We start from the raw sequence: 26820 nt of genomic DNA on the forward strand, positions 1-26820 counted from the left end.
AAATTCCTGATTGAACTTTGTTATTAGTCCTTGATTCTTAGGTTGACAGTGTTTCTCACATGAAAGCTGGGTCGTGGAAAAAGTCCATCCCTAGAACTGATATTATGCCAATGTTATCCTTAGGGAGAATTTTGAATTCCTTCACTTAAGTAATTTTTTGCACAGATATGGAATTTACCGTATTGTTTTTTTCTCTGCAGAACAATTGATATTTTAGAGCTGACAGAACAAGAAGAATTGCTGAAATTTCACTACCATACCCTCCGATTATATTCAGCTGTTTGTGCTTTAGGCAACAACCGAGTGGCCCATGCTATGTGTAGCCATGTGGATGAATCTCAGCTCCTGTATGCTATTGAGAATAAATATATGCCAGGATTATTACGTGCAGGATATTATGACTTACTCATTGACATCCATCTCAATACCTATGCAACTGCCAGGTTAATGATGAATAATGAATTTATAGTTCCAATGACAGATGAGACCAAGAGTATTACTTTGTTTCCTGATGAAAACAAAAAACACGGCCTCCCTGGTATAGGACTTAGCACTTCATTAAGGCCAAGAATGCAGTTCTCCTCTCCGAGTTTTGTAAGCGTTAGCAGTGAATGCTTTCAGTTCAGTCCTGAATTCCCTCTGGAAATCTTAAAGGCCAAAACCATAGAGATGCTGACTGAAGCTGTTCAGGAGGGCAGCCTCCACGTCAGAGATCCAGTTGGAGGTTCTACAGAATTTCTGTTTGTCCCTCTCATCAAGCTCTTTTATACCCTCCTAATTATGGGAATCTTCCACAATGGGGACCTGAAACACATCTTGCAGTTGATTGAGCCCCGGGTTTTCAAAGAAGCAGTAAGCCAGGAGGATGAAGTTGATTTCTCAGAGAAGGAGCTGAGTTCAGATGAGCTCAAGTCAGAAGAAGGAGAGGAAGAAAGCAGAGGGGAGCAAGTGCCAAAGGAAGGACTCCTTCAGATGAAACTTCCAGAACCTGTTAAATTACAGGTAACAATACTGTTGTGATAGTAGTTGTTCCCAATTCTTCGCAGATCCTTTCTTCTTCACTTGGTAATTTGTCTTTTAAGGAATACATCATCTTGATGTTAGTTAAATAGAGAAGTAATTTCCTTACAGGAAACAAGATTTACTATCTTCCTGATGATATAAACTTGTTCACCATAGATCAAACCACTGTTGTTTCATTAAATAGAATTACTTGTTCAATGACATTAACAGGGAATTCTTCATTTTTATGGATCCAAACAGAAAAGAAATTCCCTAGAAGCAAGGAATAAATCCATTCTCTTATAACTTTTATTAAAGTCTTACATTTTATATTTCTGAGGCAAATAAATCTCTTTCAGATGCCAGCTATTCCTGGTGTAGGATTACTTCCCATGTAGTAAATGACAGCATTAAAGATTTCAGTCACTTTATTTGATAGTAACTGCTACTGTAAGGAATCCAACCTTATTTGCATAATATACAGAAGATATTTCTTAGCTTGCCAACTCTTCTTTCTGTTACGATACTGTTTTCTCAGATGTGTCATCTACTCCAGTACCTGTGTGATTGCCAAATACGACACCGAATAGAAGCCATTGTAGCATTTTCAGATGATTTTGTGGCCAAGCTTCAAGAAAATCAACGCTTCCGGTACAATGAAGTGATGCAGGCCTTGAACATGTCTGCTGCCCTGACAGCTAGAAAAACAAAAGAATTTCGATCCCCACCTCAGGAGCAGGTACAGCTTACAATGGACAATTTATTTTTTGTTGTGCTCTATGTGTGGCAGAGTTCTGTTTGATTTCAACATTTTTCCTTTCGGAGATCAGTGTCATTTGCCTTTCCTTTGTATTCTTTAAGATTAACATGCTGCTGAACTTTAAAGATGATAAAAATGATTGTCCTTGCCCTGAAGAAATTCGGGATCAACTCTTGGATTTCCATGAAGACCTAATGACACACTGTGGTAAGTCGTTACTGAATTTTTTTACTTTTTTAATTATATTAGCATTAGAAGCAATTTTTCTAAATAATTTTACATAAGAAACACCAACTAAGTAGTCTATAGATTACACTATATCAATTATAAATACTATCAAATAAAGATACTCAGCTTGTAGTCAAAAGCAAGGAAATGTTCTTATCCTTGGATCTGGTCAAACTAGAAGGGAATGCAGTATGTTTTGCTTCATGAGGGAAAAGGGGGTTTTTTCACCCATACAACTCTGTGGGAATTTCTTTGGGCTTAATGTATTGGATAACGCTGTAGCTCACTTGTTATTCAAGGGGTTTCTCTGCCCTATTCCTTCTCCCTTGCACTTCTTTACATAGGTTGGTATAGGTCATCTGCTGTATCAAGTTGACTATGGCCATGTTAACCACAATATAACACAATATTAGTGGCTGATTCTTCTCGGACATGAATGAAGATATAGAAGTTTATTATCTATTGAAATAGACTAATAATCAAAAGGAGCAGTTAAATTTCAGTGGTTTTGATTTCTTCACTTTAGTTAATAAAAACCAATTAAGTTCTATGTCATACTAAAATGTGAAATATAGTAACAACTTAAATACAAAAATACCAATATAGAAATGGAGCACGAAAATGTGTATTTTAAATGTCAAGCTCATATCCATGAATACTGCGAATTCAGTTATAGAGTAGTTTTGTTCGGAATGCATGCTTACTTACATTTTGTGTTGAGGACTTTGTTTTTTTTCCTGTTTGGAGGATACTCATCCCTTCATTTTACTTCAGTACACTATTTTAAAAAAATAACTGAGACATGCATTACAGTAGAGCAGAATTAATTACTCTGTGTATTCAGAATAGGTAAAACAAATATACATCCCGAGTCCTATGTTTGGTTGATTAGCCAGCCACCATTTGGGGATTCACGTCTTGTGAAATGGTTGAGAGACAATTATATTGACAGTTTGCAAATCAGAAAAATACAACTAGAGCTCAGGGAACAGCATAATTGTAGGAAAACAGACATTTCATTTGAGTAATTTCAGAGCATCTCTGTGTTCTAATTGAGAAGACATTTCAGTGTCTTTACTGTTAATTAGTTTGGTTGAAGAGACTGCCATCCGAACTGTCTTGTAATGTGATTTAGTGTAAAATCTGAAGTTACTGATGATCCTTGTTTAGTTTAGCATCAATTACTCTCTTAGGACAAAATATAACAAAATAAATTTTAATGGAACTGTACTTAATGCAAAAAATCAGACAATTAAAAACAGATGCAATAAATTGAGAAGAATGATGTAATATTGTGAAGAAACATCCTATAAAATTCAAGATTGCTAAAGAACTCCCCACAAAACCCTTAACTTCAGAACTTATGTCAGAAACTAAAATCCCAGAAAAAATAGTTGAATGACTTTTTTACTTTGAGCTTATTTTAGTGTGAGTAATAGGCCAAGATTTTTAATTCCTTTACAATGTATGCATGAGTGCATGAGAGAAATGAGCTGATGGGAATCCCATGAAGTTCAGCAATGGGAAGTGCAAAGTCCTGCACCTGGGGAGGAATAACCCCATGTAGCAAGGACAGACTAGGGACCAAACTGGAAAGTGGCTTTGCAGAAGAGGACCCAGGGATCCTGGTGGACAGCAAGGTAAGCATGAGCAGCAATGGGCCCTTGTGGCAAAGAAAGCCAACAGCTGGGCTCCCCAGTACAAGAGAGACATGAACACACTAGAGTGAGTCCAAGGAGGGGCCATCAAAGATGGTTAAATTCTTGGAGCATCTTTTGTACAAGGGGAGAGTGAGAGGGCTGGGGTTGTTTACCTTGAAGAGAAAGCTCATGGGGGGATTGTATCAATACGTATAAATACTGTTGGGCAGGGGGAGTAAAGAAGGCTGAGCCAGACTTTCCTCAGTGGTGCCTAGTGACAGCACAAGAGACAATGGGCACAAATTGAAATACAGGAAATTCTACTTAATTTTTTTTTTTTAATTTTTATTCTAGGGGTGATGGAACTCAAGAACAGGCTGCCCAGAGAGGTTGTGGAGTCTCCACTTTAGGAGATATTCAAAACCTCACTGGACGTGGTCCTGAGCAACCTGCTCTAGTTGAACCTGCTTTGAGCAGGGAGGCTGGACTAGACTATCTCTAAAGGCTCATTCCAACCTCAGCTGTTCTGTGATTCTGTAAATCCTCACATGCATTTTTTTACACTTTTATAGCTTGTTATAGGAATAACATGAAAGAGCCACTGTATTGTGAAGGTGGCTATGTTCTTCTGACTGGTTACTAGAAAGTATATTTATTGTAACTTTAGTTCTTTCACTTCTATGATGTGTTTTACCTAAAATCTAGTCTTTGCTATTATCAGCTGAACCATACTGTGTTAGTAGGGACTGTATCTACACTTCTGAGCTACATACGTCCAAAACACAGGCATCAGCGTTAGCATGGAAACATGCAAACTGGGGGAGTTGACCACAGAAATATATTTACTATATATTTTATGTATAATAACACGCAATTTATACAATAAATTAATAAGATTACATGATCCTTATCTGCGGTTTCCTGCCTCGCACATATACCTGATCTATACTTGTTCCAAACTGCTGGTTAAGCGTATCCCATATCAAACTCTTTCGTAGTTCTAACAGAGCAGAACAACATAGTTCAGTTTGATTATGTTTGTATGTACAAGATACAAAACATGTCTGTAACTTGTTTAATTTTATTCTTTTACTATTTAGTGTGTATTTTTTATTTCAGGAATTGAACTAGATGAAGATGGAACCTTGGATGGAAACAGTGATTTAACCATTAGGGGTCGCCTCCTATACCTTATGGAAAAAGTTACATATCTGAAGAAGAAGCAAGCTGAGAAGCCAGTTGATGATGATGCTAAGACATCCTGTAAGCAAAATTAAATCAGTTTATCGTATCCTAATTCTAAAAGGCAAAAGAAGCAGGGAAGGAAGTTCTTCATATATTTTCAGCCAAAGCAAGGTGGATTTTAGTGAAACATCTGTGCATCTTAAAGTTTGTAGCTCTGACTCAAAACAAGCTTAGATGGAATTTTTATGATAGGCAGATTTGTTTCTCAATGGGATGTAGTGGAAAATTTTTTCTATTGGTTTTTTCGCTCTTGATCCTTTTTCAAGTCATAATTTTTTCAGGATGTATCTTGCTTTTTGTAGAATTAGTGCAGACTTAATTGTAGCAAGGTCCTGATTATGAGAACTTGCTCATAAAACAGCTGCAGCAGCTTCAAATCAGTATTTCCATGAAAATTAACAAATTAAAGAAGACTATGCAATTAGACCATAATTTGCAAAGCTGTACTTAGCAGAAGCCTCCCTACCCAACCTAAAATTCAAGATTTGCTGTCTGTGATTGTTGCTCTGTCATTTTTCTGACACTTTCTTTCCATTGTGATAAGAATCATTGCCAGTGGCATCCAAGTTCTGCACTTGGTGCCAACTGATTATGGAATTTTATTTATTTTTTACTTGTCAATGCTGATTTTATTTTTATAATTTTTTTGCCTTTATTATGGTGGATGGTACTTTCAAATGTCCTAATTTTTTATGCTGCTACCCTACTAGCAGGAATGAATTTCTGGGCACACAGGTGTTCTGACTTTGGTAAAAACTTGGTTTCCATCATTGACTACACAGAATTCTAAGGAGACTGGCCTTTTAACTTGGTTGCCTAATGTAAGTGCCTAAAATTATGGGATGAGATTTCCCCAGGGTACTTATAATGAGATGGCTTCTTAGCTGCCAGTTGTTAGTGTTAGCTTACTGTTCTTTAAGTAGAAATATTTTTGTCCTCCTAAAAGTGTGCCTTCTAGCTTTGCAGTTTATAACTATTATTTCAGTTATCAGGCAGTGATAATTAGAGGCTAGGTCTATGGAGAATGTGGTGATGAATCCTATGGTTCCTAATTTTTTTTTCTTGCAGTAAGCTTAAAGCTCTACAAAATCTAATTCTCTCTCTCTCATATTAGTAGAAAGACAGTATTATATTAAACTAATTAAACAGTATTGTGGTGGCTAGGCTGCTTGGGTTCTTCATTGTAAGCAAGATAACAGCCAGACCCACAGGTAGGTTGGATGCAGTATTGCAGTTATCAAAACAGGAGCCAAAGGACAGCCTGCTCATGTGATTCTTCACAAAAAACAAAGGAAACTTACTATTGTGTCCCTTCTTGTTATTATTTATTTCAGTCCTCCTGAAATATCAGCCCAAATACATTTAATTCTTTTACTTATTTTTAAAGTGTTTGTATTCTAAAAAGTGCTATGCTGTGTGACAATGGAAACACCTATAGTACAGTGTTTGGACAGTAACAATAAAATATAGTACTATTGCTCTTTTTTTCCCCTTACCCTGTATTAGCACATCTTAGCACAACTTCCCTTCTTGGTTAAACATTCTCTTTTCTGTAAACTCCTGTCCCTTCAATATCTTTCTATAAGTACTTTTACTTTTTTTGTTTTGTTTGAGTTTAGCCTGAAATTGCATCTGGTTTACTCCAAAATCATGTTACTGTCTCAACACATAGATTTCTAATTTGAAAATATTTTTGATGTTCGGTCTGCATCAGCCACCTTCTTCAACATCAGGGTATTTGTTATGCAGTTTATTGAACTTCAGGAGGGATTATCAAATTTCCCTTGTCAAACTTTCGCTGTTATCTGCCTGACATGGAAATAAATTGATTAGTTAGGTAGGTACTAAAGGTGAAATTTTCTGGTGTATAACTATCAGGATATCTCAAGAGGATCCTGAATTGATCTGACAAAGTCTTGCAAACCTGAATGGAAGTTCCCTGAGTTGGGAAAAAGAATATTATTCAGTTGTCTTTTATCAAATACTTTGTCTTGACTGTTAGTTCATGAGTAATTTTTCTAAACAGTAGTCTCAAATCTTAACTGACATTATATACCTTGTCTATTTTAAGATACGATTTTCCCAAATATAAATATATATATATCCCAACTAATAAAGATTGTCAGTGAGAATACCAGACATGGGTTTCTTGCTTCGTTAGACACTGAATTCAAAATATGCAAATGATGATTTGCCATTTATTTGATTGGAGTCTCTCCATTTCTATTTCTTTTGAAGGGTCTTTGATTTTGGCAAAGGACTAAGTTAAATTATTCTGGTTTGTACGTTATAAACTTTTGAGTGGATACAGAGCTTAGGCATGTAAATAAATAGTACAGCATTTACATGTGCTACCAGTATATTTTTCTAGTCTTACTTCATAATATGCAAAAAAGCCCCTCAGACCTGAATTCCTGGAAAAATCTTGAAAGCAATATGTAGAAATAAATCTGGTGACTTTGTGAGCATCTTGTATGTCTTCGTAATTTTTTGTTATCAGATTTATTTTCTGTATTTCAACTTTAAATATAGGCTGTTGGTTTTGAGATGTTTCTGCTTCTCTTGTGTGATTTTATTTTCCTTTGATAGTCTGCTAAAGAAGTACCAAGAAAAAGGTGCTTCTTAAGAATTGGAATTCATTCCAATTCACGTTGCATAATGGGTTCTGAGGGACTACCAGTAGAGAGACGAGCAATTAATGGTAATTTTGTGATTTATGTATTTTCTTCACAGCTACTCTTCAGCAGTTGATTTCAGACACAATGGTACGCTGGGCCCAGGAATCAGTGATAGAAGACCCGGAGTTAGTGAGGGCCATGTTTGTGTTGCTCCATCGCCAATATGATGGTATTGGTGGCCTGGTTCGAGCCCTACCAAAGACTTACACCATAAATAGTGTGTCTGTGGAAGACACAATCAATCTTCTGGCATCCCTCGGTCAAATCCGTTCGTTGCTTAGTGTCAGAATGGGGAAGGAGGAAGAGAAACTTATGATTCGTGGATTAGGGTAAATAATTGGAGTGTAACATCTCTTTATTTACAGATATTTGTTGTTATTTGCTGTATGGTTATGGCCAAGGTTATACATGAAGTTTGAATGTGAATGGTCTATATGGGTGTAAATGCAGACACTGGTATCAGTTGTGTAGTATATTCAGTTGTAAGATACAGCCTTTGCAGCATTATATGTATCATTTTTGGAGAGAAGCAAATGGCATCTGTAAGACTTCCTGTAAGAAAAGTTGAAAACGTATATAATGTTTTATGGTATTACAAAATATATCTTGTTTCCATATTTTAAATAGTATGGCTGTGAAGAGTCCTATCAAGAATACTGTCCATTTTATGTAACTGCAGTGACTGGTAGCTGTTGACACATACAATTCCCCCCAGCAGTCAACTAATGGAGTTGTGTCTACAGGTGTCTGTACATATGCCATCTATTTATTGCACTGAATGTAGTTAGTACTATTCGAACTATGAAGTAGTTCACCCAGTCTTATTTTTCCTAATTATATGATTAATAATAGTGAAATACAGCCTAATAAAAAGTACAATTGGAGAAAACAGTAAAGAAAACATGGTCATCTCTACTAGCAAAGAGTTTGGTTTTTTTTCTCTCACTTTTTTCAAAGAAATGTTACCATCTGAGAGGTGTCTGGTGAGATTAAACATCAGCTGTGATCTATTAGAAATCCCCAATCAACAAGAGCAATGACAACCAAAGATAGCATTATATAAGGCATGCCAGGAATACAAGGAGAAGTTTTTGTTGTGCAAAATATCTTTTTCTTTTTTTGAGCTTACCGAAAACCTCAAATATCCAAATAATGTCTTCAAATATCCAAATAATGTCTATACGTAGTTTTGTAGTGTCATTATGAACAATGCCTACTTCTTAGCTTGCCAGCAGGTCTCATCAGAGTTCCCTGGTTGTTGCAGTGTTCAATGTACTCATGCTAAGGCTTTGGCAAAGGGGAAAGTCCATCACCTGTCAAGAGACACAAAATACTGGTATTTCTAAATCCACTGTCGTACTTCAAATTTGAGTTGTTACATTTCACTTAAGCTAATGAAGTCTAAAATGAATGCGTGATTACTAGATTCTGGCGTTGTTGTGCCTGGGAAAAAAACAATCTCAGAGGGGTTTTCATTTCATGTTCTGCTTTCTTTTTGTTCTTTTACATTTTTTCCTCAATATTTTGTGCTATGAATTAAAAGCTAAGATTTTGTGAATCTGATTTAATTTTAATGATGTTTTTGGTGATATGTCAAAGTCTGGTGTAAGGAAGAAAGAGTACTTTCTGTTAAGCTAGTGTTTTCACTGCCTGTTCCTATTACCCTTCTTCGTAGCTTCTATCATAGTCTTGTTTATCTTGGAAGTTACCCAGCTGTGCCATTTGTACCTTTTATAGCCTAACCTGGGCTCCAGCACCTATTTAGAAATGCCAAGTTTTTTGCTGTGAGTGGAAAGTATTCCTTTCTTCCAGCTGAGAAATGGATGTGTCACTCATTCCTGCTTAAAAACTGTTTCCTCAGAAATGCTGTTAAGATTTTTTTCTTAAGTTTGACATTTCATAATGCAGTCCACAGTTAAACAGAACACTGAAAGTGGATGTACTTTCCAAAGTAGTGTAATATTTCTGGCCAGTCCGTGAGGTGACGTTTTGACTTTCTGTACTGTATTTCTGTAAAAGAAAGCTGCTGTAGACAAATAAGAGTTTAGAATGACTTGGCAGATTGATACCATCAAGGTCTTCTTCCACAGCATGAAGCAGTAGTGCAGAAAGGCGATGTGGTATGGATAGCTTTTGGAGGCAGGGCCTGTCCTCTATCATCTCTGATACGAAGTCTGGTTGTAGGCTTTGGGGGAAAAAGATCAGCTAATCTTTCTGGGAGTTCCTGGGCATCAAAAACTCTGATAGTGCCACCTACATCAGACATACTGCATGCATTCTGCTGCGTGACTGATAGTTGCAGATTTGTAGCTTTTAGAGTGATGGAACAGTCCTCTTCATGTCTCATCTTTTTATAAGGCTGAAATTTTCCTTGCCTGATTGCAGGAGCTTTAGGTCAGAAAAAAGAAGACTGCTATAAAATGTACAGTGAAATTTGAACAGTTGTCAACAGTATTTTCTATAGTGACTTGCTAGTCCTTTTCTCCCATGACCTGATTGCTTTCACATTTATTTATGGGTTGTGTGTGATTTCAAGGCTAATTACAGTTTTTAGAAATTTAATTACTTTTTAAACCAGTCATTTTTATTGGAGATAACATGTCTGCATAAAATATTGACATTATAATCTACAGGACTGATTTTAAAGTATGTAAATCTGTTCTGCTGAAATATGTAGGAGAGAAGAGTTCTTTTGAGGAGTAACTCATGAACTAAGGTTAATATTTATGCAGCTTCTGTTTCTAATGCTTAGAGGTTAGCTGGATATACATTCTCTTTTCCCTACGGTTATTTTTTCTTGGTTTTGATGGCAGATGTCAAATGTCTCAAGGTTGAAATATTCTGAAAAGAATGCTTTGTCAAAAATATTGCTTAGTTGAATTTAAAATTTAAGCTACTATAGCAGTTTTGATCATGCTCTTGTCAGAAAATAGTTTTAGATCTGGAATGGGATTTCTACTGAAAATAGAAGAACATCCTACTCTGATGTAATCAGGTGGTGATTAGGGCAATAACTATAGTATGGGAAAGGAAAGGTCACGTTCTTCCACAATGTGCATAGAAAAAGGAGACATTGAGACACAACCTGAAAAAGTCCCTGAGGTAATTTTTCACCTCAGGTGGTGAAGAATTGCACAGTAAATCAGCTTTGCAAATAACATAATAGGTAAACTATTGGTCCATAACATTGTAATCCAATTTTTTATTTTGTTTTCCTGTAGAGACATCATGAATAATAAAGTATTTTACCAACATCCAAATCTCATGAGAGCTTTAGGCATGCATGAAACTGTCATGGAAGTGATGGTAAATGTGCTTGGTGGAGGAGAATCCAAGGTAAAGCAATTCACTGTTAGAAGACAGAGATTTTAGAATATAGCTGTTCAAAGCTTTATCCTGTAAGGTGGTAGGCAGTCACTGGAGGTACTGAGACCATAACCTCTTACTAATTTCCATTAGGACAATAGTTGACTAAGTTTTTAGAAGAATCTATCCTTCCATTCTGGAGGAAGATATAATTAGCATTGTAATTTCAGATGCTTTAAAGAAAAAACTGCAAATACCACTTCATATGCTTACTAGGTTTTAAAGGGGAGATGTTTTTAGAAACTAATTAAAAATCAATGCAGTATTACTCTGTGAATCTAAGCATTCACATTCTTTCATGTTTTAATCTAGAATTTATGGGTGATCCCAGCTCTTGTTTTTCAAGCTTATACCTTGATCTTTGGGGCTTAAGGAGTTATTTACTTGCTGAGAAAGCCCTGTTGATTCCAGGGTGAAACCTAAACAGTTAACTTCACTGAGGTGCAAGGAATACAATGCATAAATATTAGTGTGTTTAAAGGCTGTTACGTAAATGATCTTTTGCAAGTTTTATGCCTGTTTTAGAATTTAAGCTTCAGTCTGTTTTTCTTTGCTTCTTAGGAAATCACTTTCCCAAAGATGGTGGCAAACTGCTGTCGTTTTCTATGTTATTTTTGCCGCATCAGCAGGCAGAATCAAAAAGCTATGTTTGATCATCTTAGCTATTTATTGGAAAACAGCAGTGTTGGCCTTGGTAAGTAATAAGTGTGTGTCTTTTGAGATTCTAAACCAAAAACAAAATCTTAAAGCTTTCTGCTGTTTTTTATTTATATATATACACATATATATATATTTTAATATCTATATATAAAACCACCAGTGTTTTTCTGCATCCCTCTGCGCCCTCTGTTTGTGTTGAAGGTTCACCTTTACCCAGTGCAAAAATATCTTCATTAACTGTGTTGCTAACTCCAAACAAACCCCTGACAGTAGCATTAAGTTGAGGTAATTTAGTATACGCTTTTTTGTATGTGCCTGGACATTAAGAGGGAGTTGGTGTTTAGTTGCCCATTTTGAGGAACAGAATAAAATACTGATTTTGATGAAGAGAATCATAAAGAAATGTTGGCAGCATTTCACTAGGGCTTACTTCTCACTGCTCAAGCTTGCTCCCCTGCACTTTCTTCCGTAGATTGTTCAGTATACAGCTATGGCATTGGGAGAAATACAGAGCTCATTTGCTTGGGTATGCATGCATAGATGCCCAGAAATGAACCTTGAAATTTTCTTAAAGTGTCAGCCTTTCTTTACTAGGCTGAAATGTTACAGAGGAGATACATTTATCCTTTATTTAATTTAGTACTTGTAATTGAGAATATATAATTATTTAGAATCATAGTAATTTTTTTAAATGATCACAAATTCCTTATTAATGTGTAGGTACAGGATGGAAGTATAACTAAAAATCTTTTTGGAGAGAAAGTGCCCAAATCAAATGCATTTGGAGTGTTAATATGAGAACCTTAGCTTTTCCTAAGGCTATAATGACTGCCATTTTTTAAAGAAATAGATAACATATAATCTTATATTTTAAAGCTTAAAGATATTTTCTATTTCAGTACATCTGATAAAATGTCAGTGTTTTAGATACAAAATCCCTGCTACCTTTTCCTCAAAACGAAGTTGTGTCAGTTAGGAAAATTGGAAAGAATGAGATCTTAAAACAAAGTATGTGATGAGAATAGGAATGTGTAAGAAAAGTTGTTTCTAGCTTGAACATCTACGTTGTACTTTGAATTCGTATCAATGTCAAATTTCATGTGAGTGCATGATTTTATTATAAACTGAGTGGTATAAATGATATGCCTATAATCATGTAGTAAATAATGATAAAATGTTGTATTTTATTAAAAAAAAATTGTTAATATATTTTCTATGAATTTGTTGGTTTTCATTAAGTTGGTGTTGAAATGACATGTTATTTTAACAGCCTCTCCTTCTATGCGAGGATCAACTCCGTTAGATGTTGCAGCAGCCTCTGTGATGGATAACAATGAACTTGCGCTAGCTTTAAGGGAGCCTGATCTGGAGAAGGTTGGTAGCTTCTTTATCAAGCATTTTTTTTCCCTGTAGAGAAGGGGAGATTCTTGTTTCCTGAAGTAATCAAAATCCAAGATAAGAATTCTATGGGATTTTTAGGTACCTTTCAGAGGAAGACTATCAGAATCTGATTGTTTGTTCTTTCTGCGGCTGGTCTGGATAGTTGAACTGAATGGTTATTACATACACAGGTGTAACCAAAAGGAATTGCCTCAAGGGCAGCTCTTACTTTGGGAATAGTGGAGGCCATACCCAACAAAACTTCCTTGCTAAAATCTTTGTTATTCTGTCTTCATGGTGACATGCAGTGGTGGCATAATGAGATAGGGGTTACTAGAAGCCTTGTGACAACTTGTTACAGTATATGACAAATTTTTGTAGAGATATCTATCTATATCTATCTTTTTTTTTTCCTAACATTTAAACCTGCTTCAGAAAAGATTGAAGGAACTGGGATTAATTAGACTAAAGAATAAAAAACTCAAGAGAGCATGTGACAATTGTGTAGAACATGTAAATTGCTGCTGCAAGAAGGAATAGAATAATGGTTACTATGTCAGTAGAGGGTAAGAAAAGTGTCTTAAATAATGGAAAGACAGATTCAAGATTGGCATTAAAAAAAACTTTCTAATGGAAAGTAAGACAGCAGAATACATTGTCCAATTTGTTCTTGAAGACCTCCAGTTCTGGAGATGCTATAACCTTCGTAGGAAAGCATCTGTCAGGAGTAATATAAGAGTAATAGATGATCCTTTCTTGGAATAGGAGGATGAACCATGTGTGTTTAAAAGGACATTTTCAGACTTATCATTCTTATAAATGGTCAGCAAAAAGAAGCTGTCTGAACTGCTTAAAGGCTATGCTTACAATTCTTACAATTCAGAAAGGAGAGAGCCAACTGAAAACTACTACTGAGACTATAGGTCTGAATTACAGGGAGTGTTACTGCTGTGTGTTTAAAAAGAAAGGTAGAAAAAAGGCAAGTGAAAAGGAAAGGTTAAAATAAAAGAGTAGACCTGTGAGTTATATCAGAAGACGTGTTTTCAAATATGGATAGTATATAGTTGGGGAATATCACAAAATTGGCTAATTTGTAACGCTCAGGATTGCAAGAGAAATGAGATATAGATAGCAAAGCAGTGATTTAGAGGAAAAATGGAACTGAGATAAGTAAGGTCTTGCAGTTCATGGCTGCTGAAGTAGGAAAAGACTGGGAAAGTGAACTAAGAAAGATGCTGCTCTTCTGATTTGCCCAAACTATGATACGGTTTTGTTGGGGATAATAGAATGTGGACACCATATCCGAGGCAACATATGAGGATGCTTCCCTTTGAAACTGCACTTCTCTTCTTTTTCACAATTAATATCTTTTTCATCTTACCTTGCTTTTAGGTGGTTCGCTATTTGGCTGGATGTGGATTGCAGAGTTGTCCTTTGTTGATTTCTAAAGGCTACCCAGACATCGGATGGAATCCAGTTGAAGGAGAGCGATATTTGGATTTTCTTCGTTTTGCTGTTTTTTGCAATGGTAGAGTAGAAGCCTATAAATTTTATAACTTCCTCTAATGTTCAAATAAGTTTGACATTTAAAATGGTAATACAAGCCAACTTGGTAAGTTACTGTAAATTTAAAGGACAATTTGCAGAAAGAGTGGAATTATCTATGGGGCCGGATGGGATCCACCCGAGAGTGCTGAGGGAGCTGGCAGAGGTGCTCGCCAAGCCACTCTCCATCATTTATCAGCAGTCCTGGTTAACAGGGGAGGTCCCGGATGACTGGAGGCTTGCCAATGTGACGCCCATCTACAAGAAGGGCCGGAAGGAGGATCCGGGGAACTACAGGCCTGTCAGCCTGACCTCGGTGCCGGGGAAGATTATGGAGCGGTTCATCTTGAGGGCGCTCACAAGGCATGAGTGGGACAACCAGGGGATCAGGCCCAGCCAGCATGGGTTCATGAGAGGCAGGTCCTGCTTGACCAACCTGATCTCCTTCTGTGACCAGGTGACCTGCCTAGTGGATGAGGGAAAGGCTGTGGATGTGGTCTACCTGGACTTCAGCAAGGCCTTTGACACCGTCTCCCACAGCATTCTCCTCGAGAAGCTGGCGGCTCACGGCTTAGACAGGTGTACTCTGCGCTGGGTCAAAAACTGGCTGGACGGCCGGGCCCAGAGAGTTGTGATGAATGGAGTTAAATCCAGTTGGCGGCCGGTCACGAGCGGTGTTCCCCAGGGCTCAGTTTTGGGGCCGGTCTTGTTCAATATCTTTATCAATGATCTGGATGAGAGGATTGAGTGCTCCCTCAGCAAGCTTGCAGATGACACCAAGCTGGGCGGGAGTGCTGATCTGCTCGAGGGTAGGAAGGCTCTGCAGAGGGACCTGGACAGGCTGGATCGATGGGCTGAGGCCAATTGTATGAGGTTCAACAAGGCCAAGTGCCGGGTCCTGCACTTGGGCCACAACAACCCCATGCAGCGCTACAGGCTTGGGGAAGAGTGGCTGGAAAGCTGCCTATCGGAAAAGGACCTGGGGGTGCTGGTCGACAGCCGGCTGAACATGAGCCGGCAGTGTGCCCAGGCGGCCAAGAAGGCCAATGGCATCCTGGCCTGTATCAGAAATAGTGTGGCCAGCAGGAGTAGGGAAGTGATCGTGCCCCTGTACTCGGCCCTGGTGAGGCTGCACCTCGAATACTGTGTTCAGTTTTGGGCCCCTCACTACAAGAAGGATGTTGAGGTGCTGGAGCGTGTCCAGAGAAGGGCAACGAGGCTGGTGAGGGGTCTGGAGAACAAGTCTTATGAGGAGCGGCTGAGGGAACTGGGACTGTTCAGCCTGGAGAAAAGGAGGCTGAGGGGAGACCTCATCGCTCTCTACAACTACCTGAAAGGAGGTTGTAGTGAGGTGGGTGTCGGTCTCTTCTTCCAAGTAACTAGTGATAGGACGAGAGGAAATGGCCTCAAGTTGCGGCAGGGGAGGTTTAGATTGGATGTGAGGAAAAATTTCTTTACTGAAAGAGTGGTTAAACATTGGAAGAGGCTGCCCAGGGAAGTGGTGGAGTCCCCATCCCTGGAGGTATTTAAAAGACGAGTGGATGCGGCACTTAGGGCCATGTTTTAGTGGGCAAGGTGGTGTTGGGTCGATGGTTGGACTCGATGATCTTAGAGGTCTTTTCCAACCTTAATGATTCTATGATTCTATAAATTATGCAAGACACGCAGTAACTTAGATGCCCATTTCACAAGTCATATAGGGTCCTATGAGCCTATGTCCCATTTTTTAGATCCATCTATAGTCTTTGAAATGCCCACATCTCCTTTGGAAGCAGAGTGTCCTAAATATTGTATGATAAAAATCATGCTAGGCATAGAGCCAAACCCCCATCTTCTGATGAAGATTTGGATAGTCCAATTTTAGTGTTTAGCAGCTATATTGGTCCCCTCATTAACTCTTTCACTTAACTGTGAGTCTTTACTACAAATCAGTAGCTTCAGTGATGCTTTAAACACCCTTTATTACATAGGTACTTCTTTGGCTCTATTTAATTTTGAATGAAATCACGTTTTGTTTCATAGCTTTTATTACAATAATAGAGGAGTATGTTTGTGTGTTTATGTAACTTTGTCATGATATTTAAACTGTTTTGTGGTTAAAAGTATCTACTGATGCATACATTCTGCACTTTTGTGTACCTTTTTCTGATTATATTTCAGAAGTCTTTTTGATATGATCTTAAATCTTGGTATTTGTTCTGTGTGGTAGGAGAGAGTGTGGAGGAGAATGCTAATGTTGTAGTCAGACTGCTTATCCGTCGACCTGAATGTTTTGGTCCAGCTCTAAGAGGAGAAGGAGGCAATGGGTTACTTGCTGCCATGGAGGAAGCAATACAAATATCAGAAGATCCAACAAGAGATGGACCTTCCCCAAGTAATGGATCGGGTAAAACCCTGTAGGTGCAGTGGAATTGCTTACATTGCCATAATTTTTGTTTATTTGTTTTATAATCTTAGTCGTGAAGTGACTTGTTTGTTTTAACATGTGAATTATCAGCTGTATTCTTCCCTGGATTCTATGGAGGGTAGAGATTTGTCTTCTGCCAAATAATGCTTCCTCTGCACTGTTAATTTAAGTAACTCCCTCTAAATATTAAATCCTCTTTAGAATTCTGTTTTTTCTTTGTCAGTCAGTTAAGAATCAATCCCCTGATGCAAAATGAGACAGATAAATGGTAACAATGAAGATGTCACTACAATCTTTTAGGGACAAATTCCATTCTGCGTCAGTCTGCTAAAAGTCCACAAGTTAACAGGAAGCCACTGTGTGTAAGCTGTTACACCTATGAGCAGATTTTCTTTATTTATTGCTGATGTAAAAACTCTCTTGTATTTTTTTCATCTTTTAATTGTTTTAACATTTAATTAATTACAGTGAAATGGAAGAACAAGAAGATGACACTATTCACATGGGAAATGCAATCATGACCTTTTATGCTGCTTTGATTGACCTCTTAGGACGTTGTGCCCCTGAAATGCATGTAAGTTTTATGTCTTCATGCATTGGAAAGTAAAGGCATAGTTGTTTTACTGATTGTTCGGTGGTTTGCTGTTTGGCTTTTTTCACAGTAACATGTTACCAGGTATTAAAGCAGTGGTATGGCTACATATTATCCTAATGTACATAATGTATTCATCTGCTAATTTGCAAGGAATTTCTGTAAACTATTCAGAAGCTGTTCTTTTTAAAGGAATTATTCCATTGCTTTTCTTATTACCGTTCCCTGTGGTTGGTCTTCAACATTCTGTCATGAATATTGTTTGATTGTCCATTATGACAATCAAACTCCTCAAATTTCCCTATTTATTGTGATGGTGTAGATTGATTTATTTTTTTTAAACCATGGTTTTACTCTCTTCATACACTTATTTAAACAGACTGTTTAAATTGCATATAAAAGAGTCAATATTATAGGGCATTCTTTTAAAACGTAGGAATAAGCATTGTCCCTGGACATACACATCAATATCTCATAATCTTTATTCACACTGACAAACCTTCTCAAAGGTAAGATGTCACTATTTCAGGCATTAAATACAAAGAATTAGACACTCATACTATAAAAACCAAGCCCTTACCACTTAGTTCCTAAGAGCTTGAAACTATTTGAAAATATTTGTTGTTTATGATTCAAAATACCTTCCTGTTCTTCAGAAATTCTACTCTACTTATGCATAGTTTCTCATTTCACCCTGAAATGTGCCCTAATTCATATAGATCAGTATAGATCAGAATCAGATTTGTGCAGAGATCGATAACTTGAGAAAGGAGATATCCATATGGTAAGGTTAGTGTATGAATATCTGTTTTGTTTGAATAAAAAAAATTGCCTTGTTTTCTCCCTGTCTTGCTGCCTTTTTTAAAACAAAACTAAAACAGCTGGTATACCTGAAAGTGTTGTTATTTGGCCAGGACAGAAAAACTGGCTTTTTTCATCTGAAAATCTGCTTTTGCTTCCCCCCTTCTGTCCCCCCATGTGCTACATTTTAAAGCTTTATTCACCTATTTTACCTAACATTCCATTCTGAAAATGGGCTTAGTCTTATTTAATAACCAAACATCTAGATTTCAAGACTTTGCAAATTTGCATGCAAAATACAGCAAATAAATACAGATTGCGTGAAATTTACATTATTAATTATAAAGCGATTTTGAGAGCAGTAATTTTTGTGTATCCATGGTTCAGAAAGTTTACAGAACATGAACACATATAGAAGATGAAAAGAAGACCTTGTTACTTTTTTGTCTTTTCCTTAGCTAATCCATGCTGGTAAAGGGGAAGCCATTAGAATCAGATCAATTCTACGGTCTTTGATTCCACTGGAAGATTTGGTGGGAGTAATTAGTATTCCTTTCCACATGCCAACCATAGCTAAAGGTAAGATGATTATTCTACTTTTTTCCCCCATCCGACTTATTTTTTGTAATTTAATGACATATTGATACTCATACTTCTCTCAGTATTTAAAAATGTTATAGAAATTCAACTAATTATGTGAATTAGAAGAGAAATCATGTGTATTTCAAACGTTTCAAAAATTTTTCTGCATGCCATAGGCAATAATTCTGTGTACACTTAAATCACTGATGTACATCCCATTCATTTAAATTGAATCATGAAAATCTGTTACAACTTTTAAAAAGAAATTTAAAAATGCATACTTTCTATTTTTCTAAAACATTTGAAAAAATTTCAGTCTCTTCTCTTGATAACATAATCATTAGCTTTTGCTGTTCTAACCCTATCAATTGTTTCTAGCAGATCTTACTAAGACACCAGAGTTGTTCTTCAGCAACTATGGTGAAGTTATAGGTGTGACAAGGCAAATGCATTTCTTTGTGTTTTCTGCCTACATAGAACTGATTGCAATAGTGGGAGCTATGTGAGCATCAATATAAAAGGGAAAGGAATTACATCTGCTTTTTTGGGTATCTGGAGAGAGAACATTATAATCGCAACATGGATTGTCTAGGGACTTACAGCACAAGACTGCCCAATAGCTTACAGTAGAAGAGAGAAAAAGATCAATCGTTCTATTACACCATTATTTATTTATATTCTAAATAGTGATAGATCTATAGGTGATATCTCAGTAGCACAGAGTACAGCTCAGATACAGAATTTTTTATTTGGTTTTGAAAATGAAAGTATCAAAATTTAAAAATATTTCAATTAATTCCTTACAGATATTTCAGAAGTTTTCAGATACAGAGGACTTTTTAGTACAACGTTAATTCGTTGCCATACATTACAGATATGCTCACCAGTGCTGCATTCCTGGGGTGTTTGATGTAGAATTGTATTTTTTACTTTCTGTCTGCTTCTTCTAAGAACTAGGTAGTTCTGTAGATGAATTAGTATGTTTTGGGTACTTATCATATTAGAATATCAACTGATAAGAATCCCTTAATACACAAAGCATGAACAGAAAAGCATGTATGGGCTTTGAGGTCTATCTATCTATGCATAATTGCCTTATGCATTCTTTTTCAGTTAACTACAAATATGTTGCCTTTGTGTAACAAAACCATGGGGAAGATGCTTAGATATTGAGAGACTCAAAACCTCTGACAAGTAGTAGCATGACTGCCTAGTCTGCTGGTGAAGGATGATCCTTGTCATTGAAGTCTTATTTCTTCCTTTTAGATGGTACTGTGGTGGAACCTGACATGTCTGCGGGGTTTTGCCCAGATCACAAGGCAGCCATGGTTTTGTTCCTTGACAGGGTCTATGGAATTGAGGACCAGGATTTTCTTCTACACCTTCTTGAAGTTGGCTTTCTGCCAGATCTTCGTGCTGCTGCTTCTTTAGATACAGTAAGGGTTTAAGTCTGTTGTAATTTTGGTTCCATTATCTTACTGAACACTGCAGCATTTCTCATCCCTCAAAAAAACATTTTTTATTTCTTCATGTTGTCTTCTGCATTTCTCAAATGCTGGATGAGCTGCCTGTTGCTGCTGAGCTTTGAGAATACTTGAAGAACAGTGAAGAAGCATTCTCCAGAATGATGCTCACTTTATAAGAGCCCCCACTGATACCCATATCCATAAGAGATGCAATGCCTTTCCCCAGGAGACTTTCTGAGCTTGTGCTATGGAATCAAAATCAGATAAGCTGCCAATGAAGCATGCAACTGAGAGCCTCTTTCCAGAGATATACAGAAATCGTTCATCTCCATGCATTTGTCAGAGACACCTACATTGTTATTTAAGAAATCACTAAATTTTTGTTTTAGTTCCTCCTCAAAATTGCTGTCTTTTTTTCTGTGAGTCGTATTTCCATCTAATTTTTCTTAGCTGGCTTGGTCCAGAAAGATCAGATTTAGAGAGCTTATGTGAGGGCTAAGAAATGGACTTTGATTTCCCTATTTGACCTTTTATGTCAACATTTTTCTGAAAATAATTATTTTGTTATTTTAGAAAGAGGATTTTTTCCTCACTTGGAACTTGGGCTTGATCATAACACAGGAACATACTGAGTCTTATAAATGCAGACTTGACTGGTATTACCTGATTTTGGAGTGTTCTGTTAAGCAACTGTGACATTCTTTAACATAGTCTTGAAAATTGTTTTGTTTTTGAATGGCTTCCTTTAGTGTTTATGTTTTTGTTCGTTAAAAACAAAACAAAACAAAAACCATCTGTGAGACTTCAGAAGCAGAAAAAGAAGCTAGGCATCCAGCTTCCAGTAGTTATCAAATCCTCATTTGTGTATTTTCGAAATTTCCCTCTTCATAACTACTACAAAGGAAAAACAAACAACAAGTTCTTTTCATTTGTAACAACATTGTTGAGACAAATCTAATTTCTGTCCCGTTTAATTCATAGGCTGCTTTAAGTGCTACGGATATGGCTTTGGCTCTGAATCGATACCTTTGCACAGCAGTCTTGCCTCTCTTGACCAGATGTGCTCCTCTTTTTGCTGGCACAGAGCACCATGCTTCCCTCATCGATTCCTTATTACATACTGTGTACAGACTCTCAAAGGGATGCTCTCTTACCAAAGCTCAGCGAGATTCTATTGAAGAGTGTTTGCTGTCTATCTGTGGGTAAGAAAATACTCCTGGCTGTACAGGAATGCTAATTGATAAAGTAACCTATGATACTTATAATACAGGAATGCAGAACTATGCCACCAGTAGCATAATTAAGATTTCTTTTCTGGCAGATGATTGTGATATTTTTAAATACACTGTATTCAATTTGCAACTTCATTAATTACTCATATGCAGTCCTCAGTTATTTTGCTATTACCGAGTTTTTTAAATTAAAACCTTGGCGATTAACTAAGAGCATGTACTGCAAAAAGACAAAGCTCTGGAAATGTGGAATTGTGCATGGACTGAAGTGCCATTTAAATACTTTTAGCTGTACAGATTGGCAGTATGGTTGATGATAAGTAGATTTTACAGTTCTATGGAGATGTTTGTTTATGTTGTGTTACATTTGAAATCCTAATCAATGACTAGTATTGTTATATCTCGTTATTGACACCTACGGGACAAATTTTGTCTGGGTATCTGCAGTCTCAAAAACAGTTATTATCCAATTTTTTACAAGCCTACAGGCTCAATTATCAGAAGTTGACTAGGCGCTTATGAATTAAATTTCTAATTAAAGCTAGCAACATTTAGGCTTTTAAATCACCAGAATGTTTTGAATATTTCACCATAATTTTTTTTGCATAATGTGGAAATGTGTTCAGAAATGACAGACATTTATATTATAGTACTGTAAAAAAGTACTGTATAGCATTTCTTTATAAAATATATCACATTGACCATTTTATATATATATTACCTTGATAAGAAGCAATAGAATGGACCAGTGTTTGCTATTTATCTGGAAAGGTTTAATGTCCATGCCATTCTAACATACATGCTATACCTATTTCTTCTGTCCTTCCAGTTGGTGCCCACTGCTGCGTCTTGTTTAGTACATATCTAAGGACTTAATGCTCTTATGTCTTTATTAGTTTCTAGGATATTTTTAAGAGCCGTTGAGATATATTACAAGAAATTAACATTATAGCCTTTTCTCATGGGCATGGTGATCATAATACACAATATCAAAATTCAGTATTTTATTTCCTGATTTTCTCTGTCTATAGATGAGATATTTTCTCTGCTTCCTTACAGCATTTGATTTTCAGCTTGTTCAGAAGGTTTTCTTTGGTATGCACTTGTTTGCTTTCTTTTGGGCACATTTTTTTAGTGCCACAAGCAAAATCTTATTACTTTATGAATTTGAAGAATTTTAATGGCATAGAACTGACAGGTTGCTTTAATGTATTTATTAATTATTTACATGAAACTATGCTGGTACGCCCTTTTGAAATGGTTTGTCTGCTTTTAGGCAGTTGCGGCCTTCTATGATGCAGCATTTGCTGAGAAGATTAGTATTTGATGTTCCTCTATTAAATGAACATGCGAAGATGCCTCTCAAGGTAAAAATATATTTTAATGTTCAACAGCATTCTTTGTAAGAAAATGCAACAGAAAATACGTGCATGGGGAATATTCTCTATCTTCTTTGTTACCTTACCTCCACTCTGCAATAATCTAAGACCATAACTCTTAAAGACAAATTGCTGCTTCGGCAGGAATTCAGTCTAATTTACATCCATCCATATGGAATTATGAAGTCCGTGTCTAATGTTTACTTCTCCTTTAATTATCTCCTTTGTTTTTAAGCCCATGTGGAAACAGAATAGAAAAACTCTTGGGGGCGGGGGGCAGAATCCAGTGCACAAAGGAAGATAGCAATTGATAGTCTGTATGTAACCTTACTTCTGCCCTCTGTGTTGGTTTTCCCAGCTCGTGGAAAACGGACTCTTTTTCTGTGGTTTGTGCTTAGAAATCTAAGCAATACATGTTTTTTAATAATCTTCCATTTTGTTTTCAGCCCCCAAAGGTTTCTCTGTATCTTTTGATTCTGATTCCTAATGCACAAGAAGAATGTGTTTTTTCCTTTCTGAGATGACACATTTCTTAAAGACTCCTCAGATTTCATCGGCAGTTCTAAGAAATGTATCATTTCTCACCTTACCTACTGCTGTTTTTCAGCAGTCCTTTTTAATGCTTTCCCACCACAACTTTGAGCGAGATATTTAATCTTTTCTTATTTAATATTTCTTTATGCTTTAAAAGCCACATACCAGGATTAATTGCATTTTACATCTGATTTCTTTGCCAAAATACTCCTCAGAATTATGCAGGCTTCTACTAGCCAGATTATGGTCTCTGACATCAGATGAGGAATTTAAATCATTAGTCTTAAAGCCAGGACCTGCTGCATGGTCTTTCCCCTGCCAAGGACTTCATAGTTTGGTTGTGTCCCCCAAGAAGTGCTCAATCAAACTAAAGATGCCAGAGCAGCCATTCTTTAGTGCCTATGTGTGAGAAAAACAGTTGATAATTTAGTATACTGCCCTGAAGGGGACCTTTCTAATGCATTATGACGTTTTATGTGCTGCAAAAACCACATAGTAACTTGGTGCTCCCTGTGTGCCTATGGTTTTTTTTGAGGGGAAGGAGCAACCCCAGCTCTCTGAGATCTGTTCATCTAGGACAGCAGGTTTTTTGATCCTGAGGGTCATGACTGCAGTGACTTTCCCATATTGCTGAACTGAACAGGAAGGAAATAATAATTAGATCCTTTTGGCAAGTCAGGCTTCGGGAGCCTATAGATATGAAGAGAACCGTGGTGTTAGCATGGGCAAATGATTTTGTCCATTGACACCTAAACAAGTAGTAGGAGTTTCTGAGGAAAGTGAACTCTATCTGAAGATAGAACTAGAACTTTTCAAAGGTTTCACCAACAGTAAACTGATTTTCAGTGATTTAACAAGGGACTCCTACTTATATCTACTAATGTGTTTCTGATTTGAAAGTACCATGTATATTCCTTATGGGCTTGTGCTAGCAAACCGGTTATAGTAGTCTAAAGAGACAGCTACAAGTTAATCATGCATCTGAAAATGTAAATTTGAATGGGAAGAGAGGAGGAAATCATTAGGGCTAAATCAGAATAGAGTGCTATCTACTGTGAATACCTTTGCTGGTTTCTACAATTAAAAATTACCTCAGTTTAGGCAGCATGTGAATTCAAATCTGTGATGCTTCTCCTCTATAATTTGGTGTGAACTTTCTGGAATAGGGCTGCCTTGTTTTTATTTCCTCTTAAATCATATTCAGTGCTTCATCAGGGACTTCTCTAAGGGTAAACCTGCCTTTACTCTTGGCTAGATTTAAAAATATGTACATATATATTAGCACTCACATGTTGTCCAAAAGCAAACCTGAACTCTGGCCATTGTGGAATAGAATTTATTTTGAAAAAAACGTTTTCAAATACGTCTTAGACTGTTAGAGTCCATATTTCTGAGACCCCTGTGGTTCTACACAAATGATAAAACTTCTGTCTTTTTACATTATATACGCATGTAAGTTCTTCTCTCCCTTTTTTCTTTAATCATCTTTAAATAGTAAATAGATAATAATAAATTATTTAAATCTAAAGATATACAAATACATTATATGGATTGTTTTGGGTTTTTTTCTGATCCATGAAAAGTATAACAGGACCGCACAGTATTGAGGTTATATTTTTGGTTATCAAAATCCTCACTTCTACACATCAGGACTTTTTTTTTTTAATGCCTGTCTTTATTTCTGCACATTTACGTTATGAATATCTGCATGTTTCCATCCTGGCATTTGTTCTGACTGGAAAAAAGGGAATCCTGTCATCTCCTTACTGACTGTGACTTGTAATATTTTGCCAACATGCTTTGCAAAGTGATGTTGAAACAATTCTCTTTTTCTCTGAGGAACTGTTAAAATAAACTCTGAATTAAGATTCCACCTAAATTTATTAGAAGGATCATTCTGTGCCTTAGGGAAATCTGCCCCTGAGGAGGACTAGGTTTTCATACTTTGCTATTGCCAGAATTTTTTTGTTTGGGATTACCTTTACTGACAGACATACAACTAATTTTTCCTCTTCTTGTCTGTGACTCAGGGACATAGAGGACACATTCAGTGCAAAATCTGTGATGTCTTAGTTTGGCAAATACCCAGTAGCAGGTCCTTGCACCATTTGAGTCCCTGATAATCTGGAATCTTGTAACCACTTAAGAAGAAAGTATCCCTGAAATACGTATTTAATGAAAGAGAGGGAGGGAGGTTAAAGCTCCTCTGCCAATTGTAATAGAGGGCAAGGAGGGTAGACTGACAGCAGGTTTTACAACTCACAGAAGAGATGAGTCACACTGGGAGTTATTCTTGAATAGCTCTCAGACGTGTAAATAATAATTGGGAACTAGGTGAAATCATGGTTCTACTGTCTTACCCACCAAGCAGCAGTGTTTGGAATAGCGGCACACGGAGGTGAATTCTTGTCTTCAGCTGAGCTGTCAGAGTTCTTGTGGTGTTGAGAAAAATTATCCTCTGTCACATGCTTTTTGCATATGCCACTAATGTTAAAAGAAAGAACTGCTCATTCTGTGTGTATATCCACCAGTGATTTAAAGAATAGATACACAACATGGCTTCTTGATAAAAATTAGACATTTTTCTGGCAGTGCCTGTATAATGGTCGAGTGCCAGAATGGAAGAACTTCAACAGTTGTATTTTATTTCCTTTCAAAATATGTTCTGTTTTAGCTGCTGACAAATCATTATGAAAGATGCTGGAAGTATTATTGTTTGCCAGGTGGATGGGGTAACTTTGGTGCTGCCTCAGAAGAAGAACTTCATTTATCCAGAAAGTTGTTCTGGGGTATTTTTGATGCTTTGTCTCAAAAGGTAATTAATTTTAATATCCATCTACTACTGCAAAAGTCTTACTGTGTAACCTTTTTTCTTTAATCTGTCATTTTTACCCAGCTTTTATCAACACTGTGTTATCCACTTCAAAGGGAAAAATACAGGCTTTAGTAAATTTAAATCTTCCTCTTCTAGCTTCTGCTTTAATGTAGGAATACCACTTTGTCTGCTCATTAAAAAAACAATTGTATAGCTAATGAAGTAATCTTGAGGTGTATCTGTACAGGTCAACTACACTTCAGAGCCCTAAAAGCAAATTCAGGCATCTGCAGGTGACTGAAAGCTGCACTTTTCTACCTCACGCACTATCCTTCCTTAAACCAAGAGCATAGTCCTTTACTTAGTAGTTGTAGTTTCACCCTTGAATCAATTCTATGTTGGACAAAAGTTTAATAATACGCCTTGGTATGTACTTATTGTTCATTCTATGAGTGTTTTTAACCAGCCTGCTTAAAATTTCATGGTTTTCATTTCAAATCTAGGTATT

The 26820-nt window shown here is 36.8% G+C and overlaps 1 protein-coding gene across 3 annotated transcripts in view; it reads left to right on the top strand.

The window, feature by feature from the left end:
• Positions 1–26820, top strand: part of RYR2 (ryanodine receptor 2) — a 457875-nt gene that overhangs the window by 305816 nt on the left and 125239 nt on the right. For all 3 annotated transcript variants that reach the window (XM_076334184.1, XM_076334182.1, XM_076334183.1), the window contains exons 35-50: positions 201–1002; positions 1541–1741; positions 1864–1969; positions 4750–4893; positions 7609–7882; positions 10775–10889; positions 11481–11613; positions 12850–12953; positions 14352–14487; positions 16714–16900; positions 17380–17485; positions 18763–18883; positions 20153–20322; positions 21334–21554; positions 22861–22951; positions 26172–26312. In XM_076334184.1, the coding sequence (XP_076190299.1) occupies positions 201–1002; positions 1541–1741; positions 1864–1969; positions 4750–4893; positions 7609–7882; positions 10775–10889; positions 11481–11613; positions 12850–12953; positions 14352–14487; positions 16714–16900; positions 17380–17485; positions 18763–18883; positions 20153–20322; positions 21334–21554; positions 22861–22951; positions 26172–26312 (3052 nt within the window). The remainder of the gene's footprint in view (positions 1–200; positions 1003–1540; positions 1742–1863; positions 1970–4749; positions 4894–7608; positions 7883–10774; positions 10890–11480; positions 11614–12849; positions 12954–14351; positions 14488–16713; positions 16901–17379; positions 17486–18762; positions 18884–20152; positions 20323–21333; positions 21555–22860; positions 22952–26171; positions 26313–26820) is intronic.

The sequence above is a fragment of the Aptenodytes patagonicus genome, chromosome 3 (assembly GCF_965638725.1).
Source record: "Aptenodytes patagonicus chromosome 3, bAptPat1.pri.cur, whole genome shotgun sequence".
NCBI classification, from domain to species: domain Eukaryota; kingdom Metazoa; phylum Chordata; class Aves; order Sphenisciformes; family Spheniscidae; genus Aptenodytes; species Aptenodytes patagonicus.